This window comes from Chionomys nivalis, chromosome 22, assembly GCF_950005125.1.
Source record: "Chionomys nivalis chromosome 22, mChiNiv1.1, whole genome shotgun sequence".
NCBI lineage: Eukaryota > Metazoa > Chordata > Mammalia > Rodentia > Cricetidae > Chionomys > Chionomys nivalis.
Genome location: NC_080107.1, coordinates 52,200,990 through 52,212,807, shown reverse-complemented (window position 1 = coordinate 52,212,807; position 11,818 = coordinate 52,200,990). Strand labels below are relative to the sequence as shown.

General features: G+C 40.4%; 2 protein-coding genes across 2 annotated transcripts; one reads left to right on the top strand and one right to left on the bottom strand.

Moving 5' to 3' along the window:
* Positions 1–414: 414 nt before the first annotated feature.
* Positions 415–1,356, top strand: LOC130864377 (olfactory receptor 1N1-like). The gene has a single exon (XM_057754634.1). It carries the CDS (start codon positions 415–417, stop codon positions 1,354–1,356), a length of 942 nt encoding a protein of 313 aa, XP_057610617.1.
* Positions 1,357–10,392: 9,036 nt separating this feature from the next.
* Positions 10,393–11,382, bottom strand: LOC130864726 (U1 small nuclear ribonucleoprotein A-like). The gene has a single exon (XM_057755466.1). It carries the CDS (start codon positions 11,242–11,244, stop codon positions 10,465–10,467), a length of 780 nt encoding a protein of 259 aa, XP_057611449.1. The 5' UTR covers positions 11,245–11,382; the 3' UTR covers positions 10,393–10,464.
* Between the last annotated feature and the right edge of the window lie 436 nt (positions 11,383–11,818).

The window sequence follows — 11,818 nt, the reverse complement described above, 5'->3', positions numbered from 1 at the left end:
TAAAAGGAAGTTCTCTCTCTCTCTCTCTCTCTCTCTCTCTCTCTCTCTCTCTCTCTCTCTCTCTCTCTCTCTCCATTGAATCATTTACCCAAAGAATATAAATTTATCCTACCTCAGCATATTCATGAATACACCATATCACACTAATGGAAATGACAGGAGCTGTAAAATTAGGCTAAGGCTTGATAATGATAGAGAGAGTATACCTGAAGATCATGATGAGAATATAATATCTAATACAGAGGAAGGAATAGGAGAGTCATCAAAAGGACATGAACATGAAAGATGTGGGGTCATGCTGCAAGCAAAGAGAGTGAACATAAATACAGATGTGGGATTGAAAGGCTCAGAAGCCAGACTGAGATTATCCCTACATTCTGACTATCTTTTCTAACCTCCAGGTTCTGTAGGCTCATGGACAACCAATCCATCGTTTCAGAGTTTTATCTGAGAGGAATATCAGGGTTTCCAGAGCAACAGCTGTTACTCTATGGGATTTTCCTGTGTATGTATCTTGTCACCTTGACTGGGAATGTGCTCATCATCCTGGCCATTGGCTCTGACACACACCTTCACACTCCTATGTACTTCTTTTTGGCCAACCTGTCCTTTGCTGATATGGGTTTAATATCATCTACAGTGACCAAGATGCTGTTTAATGTTCAGACTCAGTGCCATACCATCTCCTATACTGGTTGTCTAACACAAATGTACTTATTCATGATGTTTGGTGATCTGGACAGCTTCTTCCTGGCTGTGATGGCCTATGACCGCTATGTGGCCATCTGCCGCCCTCTCCATTATTCCACAATCATGAATACCCGATTCTGTGCCCTGATGCTTGCCCTGTGCTGGGTCCTCACCAACGTAGTTGCTCTGACTCACACTCTCCTCATGGCTCGACTGTCCTTCTGTGTTGTTGGGGAAATAGCTCACTTTTTCTGTGACATTACCTCTGTTCTGAAACTATCATGCTCTGACACTCATGTCAATGAGTTAGTGCTTTCTGGCTTTGGAGGCACAGTACTCATGGTCCCCTTTGTAAGTATTGTCATCTCCTATGTCCACATTGTGTTTGCTGTCCTTAGGGTTAAGACTTCAGGTGGGAGTTCAAAGGCCTTTTCTACCTGTAGTTCCCACCTCTGTGTTGTCTGTGTTTTCTATGGGACGCTCTTCAGTGTCTATCTGTTTCCTCCCTCCGTAGAGTCCACAGAGAAGGATGTTGCAGCTGCTGCAATGTATACAGTGGTGACTCCCATGTTGAACCCCTTTATCTATAGTTTAAGGAACAAGGACATGAAAGGGGCCTTGAAGAGGCTTGTCTGTCATAGGAGAATTTTTTCTTCTGAGATATAACAAGAACAAAGTCTAATGAAAAGGTAGAACTGGAGTCAGATAAGTGACTTTCAGTTTAGGCACAATCAACTGTTAGCCAAGAGGTTACTGCCCAATTTATTCAATGTATTCATTCTTCTCATACATAAAATTAAGACTACGGATAGTGTAGAGATTCTTTTGCAGTGCCAGTGGGTTTTTTTTGTTGTTTGCTTTTGGTTTTTCACTGTTTGTTTTGCTAATTTGAGATAGTCTTTTCTATTCTGTAGTTATAGTAGCCTGCAACTCATCACCCTCCCGCCACAGTCTTCTGAGTTTTGAGATGGTACAAGCATGCACCACTCCAGTTTACTCTAGATTTTATATTTAATGGGTCAGAGGATTAAGTAAAATGTACCATATAATGTACTTATTAATAATATATTATTAAATAGTAAATAGTAGGTATTCAAAAATGGTCACTACTGTTGTTGTTTCTCCTCATGACTCCCTTAACTCAGAAATAACACCTTACTCTGAAATTCATTTATTCAGCAGGTATTCACGGAGTATTTACCATGTTCCTTGGGTTAAGATCTAACTCTCACATAGAACTGAATAGGTGAAATCCCTTCCTTCATTACATTTAAGTCTAGGTCAGTAGTTCTCAACCTCCCTAATACTGTGACCCTTTTATACAATTCCTCTTGTGTGGGACTACAAACCATAAAATTATTTCTTTTGCTACTTTATAAACTGCAATTTTGCTACTCTTATGAACCATAGTGTAAATATCTAATATGAAATCCCCAAAGGGGTGGCAACACACAGATTAAGAACCACTCTCCTAGCCTATTGGCTCATAGATATATCAAAAGAAATAAATACCCATCAAGTTTAGAGGAATCAGTGCAGGTTCAGAGTGAAGAAATAAATAATGTTAGTTACATTCCAGGAGAGACAGAATAGAGGAGGGATTGCCCCAAAAAAGAAATCCAATGTTTAGGTTTCTATGATGGTTGCTCAGGTTCCCATGATCTCTCAAGGGCTCATGGAGGATGAACTTCTCCACTGCTGTTCCAAACTACAGCTTCCTGGGACCACTGAGTGAGAGTCATGAAAGGCCCTTTCTGAGTTTGTAGATTTGTCTTTGTAACAAAAATGCGTTCTAGCACTTTAAAATCATTTGAGAAACAGAAAACATATTTAAAGACATATGAATCTGTCTCCTGGTATCTTAGAAATACTACTTTTATAAATGTGAGCCATACAATTTTGACTCTTATATTTAGTGTGGCTACTGTTCACTGTTTACCTATATGTCCCTTCTTACTGCTGTCTCTACTTTTAAACTGGTCTTTCTAAATAAAGACCTTTGTATTAACAAATATTAAATTGTTTAAGCTACATGTTTCTTCTCAATGGGGAGTCCAAAAACTTTACAGTTATCCACAGATTGGTTTCCCATATTTAAGGTACTTTTGAATAATCACCATTCTTCTGGGATTTAACATAATTCAGAGTATAAAAATCTAGCTATGTTATTTAGCAAATGTCTCTCTACACAGATTTAAGTGCATTTTCTTTTAACTCTAGGAGTCCACTGCAATCAGGAAATGGAAATATCTTACAATTTAAATAAAAGGATTTTTAAAGTGCTTTATTTTCTGTCCGGGATTTAAAGTATTTGGAAAACTCTGAAGATTTAGATGTCCTATGGGAGATCAAGGCAATCCCCAGGGATTTGTCACCCTATGGAGTTGATTTTGGTTTAATTTTCTATTCATTCCCTTAGAAAAGAAGATTTGGGATAGCTCTTTCTGGAATATTTCCAATTCATGTTGAAAATGCTCTGAAAGTATCATTAGTTTGCTCAACAATGACCAATCTCCATTTACATACTGGCTTCCTAAATGAGAAATGAAAAAACCCTCAAACATTAGTGCATACTCATTCTTATAGAGCTTGCTTTATACTGAGTCCAGTCCTGAGCTCTACTGTCATAAATCTGAATTAATGTTTCTTAGATGGAGTCCCAAAGTGACTTAGGACCCTGAAGAACGTTTACCCTTCAGATTAATATTCTCTTTTCCCAGGATGATTTCTGGTCTGCCCATAGAGAAATTTATGTCTTAAGTCATGGGGGATCAAACTTACTTCCTACAAACGCAAAACCAACTAAGGGAGCAAAGAGTGTGTTGCCTTTGTCCTCCCCAGTGTTACTGTGGCAGTGAGAAGTTCTACCAGTTCAGTGTAAGCAGAGGGCCATCAAGGGACCCTGCCAGCTCAGCACATACAGAAGACCATTGAGGGACACTGATGGCCATCATTATTCACTGTTCTAGTACTTTAGATTCTTACTCAGTCAAAATAACTTCCACTGGGTTTGAACTTCTAAATTTCTGCGTTGATAGTGTAGAAATATCCATCCTACCAATAATAACCTACAGATTCAATGCAGTTTTATAAAAGGTTTAAAGGGAATAATGAGAGAAGTCTTAAACGGGGCTGGGATAAGGTGGCAGTGTAGAGAAGTGGATACACTGAGGGATAATTTATATTTAAAATGTTTTGAAAAAGTAATATGGAAACTTCTTAAAATATATGTATATACACATATAAACATCTTTTAAATGGAGTTACTCTACAACTAGGCAATAATGCCCTCCTAGATACTACACCACAGAGTTACAAATAAAAATTCCACTGCCAAGAATGGGTTGCATCTTGGGAATTTTTCAGTAAGGTTCCTTTGACCCCCAAACATTGTAGGATATTACCAATGCTCTTGTTCACCCTCCAGAACTTGACAATAGGTTCTTAGTGCTAAAGATACCACATATTTAAAATCATGAAAAAATGAAAATGGTGTTCACTTGGAAGCTTCATTATAATTTATAATTTATAATACTGAAAGGTTCTACACATAGCGCTAGAGGAAATAATAATCATTTATCTTACATAACTTATGAACACTGTGAGATACAATAATGAGTGGACCCAGCAAAACATATCCATTGGTTCAATAGTGGTAAGAATGTCATAGGAGTAACCAAAAGCTTTCTGATTGGATTTAAGGCCTATCCCACAAATTGAAATTCATACCTGACACTCTTATCAGGGGCAAGAATCTAGGGGGAAAACCAACTTATTATTGATCTGCTAAATGGCAACAGTATTAATCGACTCCTAATGACTTAATGAGTTACTGTTGTATCCATGAATTAATGACCCTCCAAGTTTTCATCAGAGTAGCTTTTTGAAGCTTTTCTTTTAGTGATGAGCTCTTAGACTGACAGCTTTCCAATGTACAACAAAGTTAGAAACTGTGGAATTCTTAGCCATAAATGGGACATAAACATTACTCCTTCTTCCTGGAGGTGTCTGTGGAAGAGAGAGTGAAAACAGCCTAAGAGCCAGGGAAGATGTTTTGTACCATATGGTATTATCTAGTGTTAAAGGGACATTGATTTCACTTTAGGAATTCAATTGACTTTTATGTTGACTCTGCATGGGAACCCTTTCCTGTTGGGAGGAGTGGATCATGGTGGACTGGGGTGGAGGCAAGAGGGAGTGGGAGGAGGGATGAGAGGTAGAACTGTGGTTGGATTGCAAAATGAAATTTAAATAAAATAGAAAGAAATAAGCTTTTTTCTCATTATGAACAGTATCTGGGACACACAAATTCTTAGTCATAAGGTGCGTGTGTATGTATGTACAATTAATATTAACATCTCTAGATCTAAAGACAATTACTCTGATAATTATACTATACTGTCACATTGGCCATGTTGTCTGTTACATTTTAAAAGGCAGCTCTCTCTTTTAAGCCAAAGTATAGAGGGGTATATCTAGTAATGAAGCATCCACAGCAAGTTCTTTTTTTTATTAATTAATTAATTTATTTAATTATTGAAGATTTCCGCCTCTTCCCCGCCACCACCTCCCATTCCCCCCCTCCCCCAATCAAGTCTTCCTCCCTCCTCAGCCCAAAGAGCAAGCAGATTTCCCTGCCCTGTGGGAGGTCCAAGGACCACCCACCTCCATCCAGGTCTAGTAAGGTGAGCATCCAAACTACCTGGGCTCCCACAAAGCCATTACGTGCAATAGGATCAAGAACCCATTGCCATTGTTCTTCAATTCTCAGTTGTCCTCATTGTCCATTATGTTAAGCGAGACCGGTTTTGTCCCACGCTTTTTCAGACCCCGGCCAGATGGCCTTGGTGAGTTCCTGATAGAACATCCCATTGCCTCAGTGTGTGGGTGCATCCCTGGCGGTCCTGAGTTCCTTGCTCGTGCTCACTCTCCTTCTGCTCCTCCTTTGGATCGTGAGACTTCAGTCCAGTGCTCCAATGTTGGTCTCTGTCTCTGTCTTCTTTCATCGCCTGATGAAGGTTAATATTCAGGAGGATGCTTATATGATTTTCTTTGGGTTCACCTTCTTATTTAGCTTCTCTAGAATCACGAATTATAGTCTCAATGTCCTTTATTTATGGCTAGAAACCAAATATGAGTGAGTACATCCCATGTTCCTCTTTTTGGGTCTGGCTTAACTCACTCAGGATAGTGTTTTCTATTTCCATCCATTTGTATGCAAAATTCAAGAAGTCATTGTTTTTTACTGCTGAGTAGTACTCTAATATGTATATATTCCTTAATTTCTTCATCCATTCTTCCATTGAAGGGCATCTAGGTTGTTTCCAGGTTCTGGCTATTACAAACAATGCTGCTATGAACATAGTTGAGCATATACTTTTGTTGTATGTTAGGGCATCTCTTGGGTATATTCCCAATAGTGGTATTGCTGGGTCGAGAGGTAGGTTGAACCCGACTTTCCTGAGAAACCGCCACACTGCTTTCCAAAGTGGTTGCACAAGTTTGCATTCCCACCAGCAATGGATGAGAGTGCCCCTTTCTCCACAACCTCTCCAGCAGAGGCTATCATTGGTGTTTTTGATTTTAGCCATTCTGACCGGTGTAAGATGGTATCTTAATGTTGTCTTGATTTGCATTTCCCTGACTGCTAAGGAAGTTGAGCACGATCTTAAATGTGTTTTGGCCATTTGAACTTCTTCTGTTGAAAAGTCTCTGTTCAGCTCAGTGCCCCATTTTATAATTGGATTGATTAACCTTTTACGGCCTAATTTCTTGAGTTCTTTATATATTTTGGATACCAGACCTTTGTCAGTTGCGGGGTTGGTGAAGATCTTCTCCCAGTCAGTGGGTTGCCTTTCTGTCTTAGTGACAGTGTCCTTTGCTTTACAGAAGCTACTCAGTCTCAGGAGGTCCCATTTATTCAATGATGTCCTTAGTGTTTGTGCTGCTGGGGTTATACGTAGGAAGTGTTCTCCTGTGCCCATGTGTTGTAGAGTACTTCCCACTTTCTCTTCTATCAGGTTCAGTGTGTTTGGACTGATATTGAGGTCTTTAATCCATTTGGACTTGAGTTTTGTGCATGGTGATAGATATGGATCTATTTTCATTCTTCTACAGATTGACTTCCAGTTTTGCCAGCACAATTTGTTGAAGATGCTCTCTTTTTTCCATTGTATACTTTTAGCTCCTTTATCGAAAATCAGGTGTTCATAGGTTTGTGGGCTAAAGTCAGGGTCTTCTATTCTATTCCATTGGTCGACTTCTCTGTTTTTATGCCAGTACCAAGCCGTTTTCAGTACTGTAGCTCTGTAATAGAGTTTGAAGTCAGGGATGGTAATGCCTCCAGACAATCCTTTATTGTTTTGGCTATCCTGGGTTTTTTGTTTTTCCATATAAAGTTGATTATTGTCTTCTCCAGATCTGTGAAGAATTTTGATGGGACTTTGATGGGGATTGCGTTGAATCTATAGATTGCTTTTGGTAGAATTGCCATTTTTACTATGTTGATCCTCCCAATCCAAGAGCAAGGGAGGTCCTTCCATTTTCTGGTGTCCTCTTCAATTTCTTTCTTCAAAGACTTAAAGTTCTTGCCAAATAGATCTTTCACTTCCTTGGTCAGAGTTACCCAAAGGTATTTTATGCTATTTGTGGCTATCGTGAAAGGTGATGCTTCTCTGATTTCCCTCTCTGCTTCCTTATCCTTAGTGTATAGGAAGGCAACTGATTTTTTGGAGTTGATTTTGTAACCTGCCACATTACCAAAGGTGTTTATCAGCTGTAGGAGTTCTTTGGTAGAGTTTTTGGGGTCGCTTATGTATACTATCATATCATCGGCAAATAATGAAAGCTTAACTTCTTCCTTTCCAATATGGATCCCTTTGATCCCCTTATGTTGTCTTATTGCTATTGCTAAAACTTTAAGCACTATATTGAAGAGATATGGAGAGAGTGGACATCCTTGTCGTGTACCTGATTTTAGTGGGATGGCTTTGAGTTTTTCTCCATTTAATTTAATGTTAGCTGTCGGCTTGCTGTAAATAGCTTTTATTATATTTAGGTATGACCCTTGTATCCCTAGTCTCTCCAAGACCTTTATCATAAAGGGGTGTTGAATTTTGTTGAATGCTTTTTCAGCATCTAATGAAATGATCATATGGTTTTTTTCTTTCAGTTTATTTATATGGTTGATTACATTGATAGATTTGCGTATGTTGAACCAGCCCTGCATCTCTGGAATGAAGCCTACTTCATCATAATGGATAACTTTTCTAATGTGTTCTTGGATTTGGTTTGCCAGTATTTTATTGAGAATTTTTGCGTCGATGTTCATGAGTGAGATAGGCCTGTAATTCTCTTTCTTGGTTGGGTCTTTGTGTGGTTTTGGTATCAGGGTAACTGTAGCTTCATAAAAGGAATTTGGCAATGACTCTTCTGTTTCTATATTGTGAAATACATTAAGGAGTATAGGTATTAGCTCTTCTTGGAAGTTCTGGTAGAATTCTGCATTGAAACCATCTGGTCCTGGGCTTTTTTTGGAAGGGAGATTTTTGATAACTGTTTCTAATTCTTTGCCACTAACAGGTCTATTTAGATCATTCACCTAGTCTTGCTTTAGCTTTGGTATATGGTACTTATCTAAAAAAGTGTCCATTTCTTTTGCATTTTCCAGTTTTGTGGCATATAGGCTTTTGTAGTAAGATCTAATGATTCTCTGAATTTCCTCTGTGTCTGTGGTTATGTCCCCCTTTTCATTTCTGATCTTATTTATTTGCGTGTTCTCTTTCTGTCGTTTAATTAGTTTGGATAGGGGTTTGTCGATCTTGTTGATTTTCTCCAGGAACCAGCTTTTTGTTTCATTGATTCTTTGGAGTGTTTTCTGTGTTTCTATTTTGTTGATTTCTGCCCTCAGTTTGATTATTTCCAGTCTTCTACTCCTCCTGGGCGCGTCTACTTCTTTTTTTTTCTAGAGCTTTCAGGTGTGCTGTTAAGTCCCCAATGTATGCTTTCTCCGTTTTCTTTAAGTGGGCACTTAGTGCTATGAACTTTCCTCTTAGCACTGCTTTCATCGTGTCCCATAGGTTTGAGTATGTTGTCTCTTTGTTTTCATTAAATTCAAGGAAGACTTTAATTTCTTTCTTAATTTCTTCCTTGAACCAGGTGTGGTTCAGTAGTTGACTGTTCAGTTTCCATGAGTTTGTCAGCTTTCTGGGGGTAGCATTGTTGTTGCCTTCTAACTTTAATGCGTGGTGATCTGATAAGACACAGGTGGACACTGATATTTTTTTGTATCTGTGGAGGTTTCCTTTGTTTCCAAGTATGTGGTCAATTTTCGAGAAGGTTCCATGAGCTGCAGAGAAGAAGGTATATTCTTTCCTATTTGGGTGGAGTGTTCTATAGATGTCTGTTAAGTCCATTTGCTTCATTACCTCCAACAATTCTCTTAATTCTCTATTAGGTTTCTGTCTGATTGACCTGTCCATTGGTGAGAGAGGTGTGTTGAAGTCTCCTACTACTAGTGTGTGTGATTTGATGTCTGCCTTGAGTTTTAGCAATATTTCTTTTACATAAGTGGGTGCTTTTATATTAGGGGCATAGATATTCAGGATTGAGACTTCATCCTGCTGAATTGTTCCTGTTATGAGTATAAAGTGTCCCTCTCGATCTCTTCTGATTGATTTAAGTTTGAAGTCAGTTTTGTTAGAAATTAGTATGGCCACACCTGCTTTTTTCTTAGGACCATTTGCTTGAAAAACCTTTTCCCAACCCTTTACTCTGAGTAGATGCCTGTCTTTGTGGTTGAGATGAGTTTCTTGCAAACAGCAGACTGTTGGATCCTGTTTTCGTATCCAATCTCTTAGCCTGTGCCTTTTTATTGGTGAATTGAGACCATTAATATTAAGTGATATTAATGACCAGTGGTTGTTAACTCCGGTTATTCTTATTGCTTTTGGTAGAAGAGTTTGTGTGTCTCCCTTCTTTGAGTTGTGCTGTTGAAGGGTCGCTAGATGCCTGGGTTATTGTAGGCAGTGTTGGCAATGTTGGATTCCTTGGGTTGTGATTTTCCTTCTATTACTTTCTGTAGGGCTGGATTTGTGGCTACGTATTGTTTAAATTTGTTCTTATCCTGGAATGTCTTGTTTTCTCCATTGATAGTGAACGATAACTTGGCTGGGTATAGTAGTTTGGGTTTGCATCCATGGTCTCTTAGTTTCTGTAGTACCTCTATCCAGGACCTTCTGGCTTTCATGGTTTCCATAGAGAAGTCAGGTGTAAGTCTGATCGGTTTACCTTTATAAGTTACTTGGCCATTTTCCTTTGCAGCTCTTAATATTCTTTCTTTAATCTGTATATTTTGTGTTTTGATTATTATATGGCGAGGGGATTTTTTTTTTTTTGATCCAGTCTGTTTGGTGTTCTGTATGCTTCTTGAATATTCAAAGGAATATATTTCTTTATGTTGGGAAAGTTTTCTTTCATTTTTTTTTTGTAGTAAAATGCCAACCCTCAAAAAAACCACTTTAATCAAAAGCTAACAGCACCAGGTGCAATGTCTGGGGACAGACTCTGGGTACAATGCTGTGTGTCAACCACACACTCACACGTGGCTTGAGAAGGCCCCCAAGGGGGACTTACCTTCAGGGACTGAGCCAAGGGGGGGGTAAGGGGCAGCCCCAGAATGGGGACCGGGACGCCTCGTGGGGGAAGGCGCTACTTCTTGGCAAAAGAGATCTTCATGGCACTGTTCTGCGTGATCTTAAAGCCTTGCAGGGCATCTCATGCTGCCCCAGCCTGCACTTCGTTGTCAAACTCCACAAAGGCAATGTCGTGCCGCCCGGGGACCAGACGCACCTCCTTGAAGCCAGGGAACTGGTTGAAAAGCATGGACAGCATGAGCTCATTGGTCTCCTCAGGCAGGTTGGTGAGGAACAGGATGTGATTGGGTGGATTCTCGGAGAGAGGCTGGGCAGGCGGCATCTGTCCAGGCATGAGCTGCTGCGGGGGCATGGCCCCAGGAGGGATCTGGCCAGGAGCAAGGCCCGGTGGTGGGATCATGCCAGGTGGTGGCATGTAAGGAGGCTGGCCTGGCATGTGGTGCATGATGCGGGGAGCCTGAGTCATGGGCGGCATACCCGGTACAGGCTGAACAGCGCCCACCACAGGGGCAGCTGCCCCACCCTGAACAGCCTTTTTGGCAGCTGGTGTCTCCTGACTTTTGGGCTTCCTCTTCTCTCGTTTGCGGTCCCTCTCCACAAAGGTGCCCTTCATCTTGGCAATTATGTCCGAGTCAGTCTTGGCATACTGGATGCGCATGGGCTTGTCGTAGAAGGGGAACCCCTGCATGGAACGCAGGGCATTAGTGGCGCTGCTGACCTCCTTGAAGATGACAAAGGCCTGGCCCCTCATCTTCAGGCTCCGAGACACCAGAATATCCAGGATCTGGCCAAACTGGGAGAAGATGGCATACAGGGACTTCTTGAGCTCATCCTTCTTGATCTTCTCATTGAGATTGTTGATATAAATAGTGTGGTTGGGACGGGTCTCAGGAACTGCCATGGTGTGAGATGCTCACGGCTTAAAGGGAGAGAAAGAGGCGACTTCAGCCCTGTTTCCCAAAATTCTTGGTTCTAAAGGCCTGATGGGCTCTGATCAGAGCTCTGGGATCCTTCCAAGAGTAAACTGGGTAAGCTCGGAATGGGGGGGAATGAGGGCACAGCTTGGCAACAAAGCCAGCATAGGACTCCACTTCTCCAGTCCGCGTGCTAGGAGAATGTTCTTCCATAATTTTGTTAAAAATGTTTTCTGGTCCTTTGAGCTGTGCCTCTTCTCCTTCTATCCCTATTATTCTTAGGTTTGGTCTTTTTATTGTGTCCCATATTTCCTGAATGTTTTGTGATGAGAATTTGTTGGTTTTGGTGTTTTCTTTGATCAGTCCGTTTATTTTCTCTATGGTGTCTTCAGAATCTGAGATTCTTTCTTCTATCTCTTGTATTCTATTGATTATGCTTGTTTCTGTAGTCTCTGCTCGTTGACCTATATTTGCCATATCCAACTGGTCCTCAGTTTGTGTTTTCTTCCTTGCTTCCATTTCAGTTTTCAATTCCTGAACTGTTTCCATTACCTGTTTGAT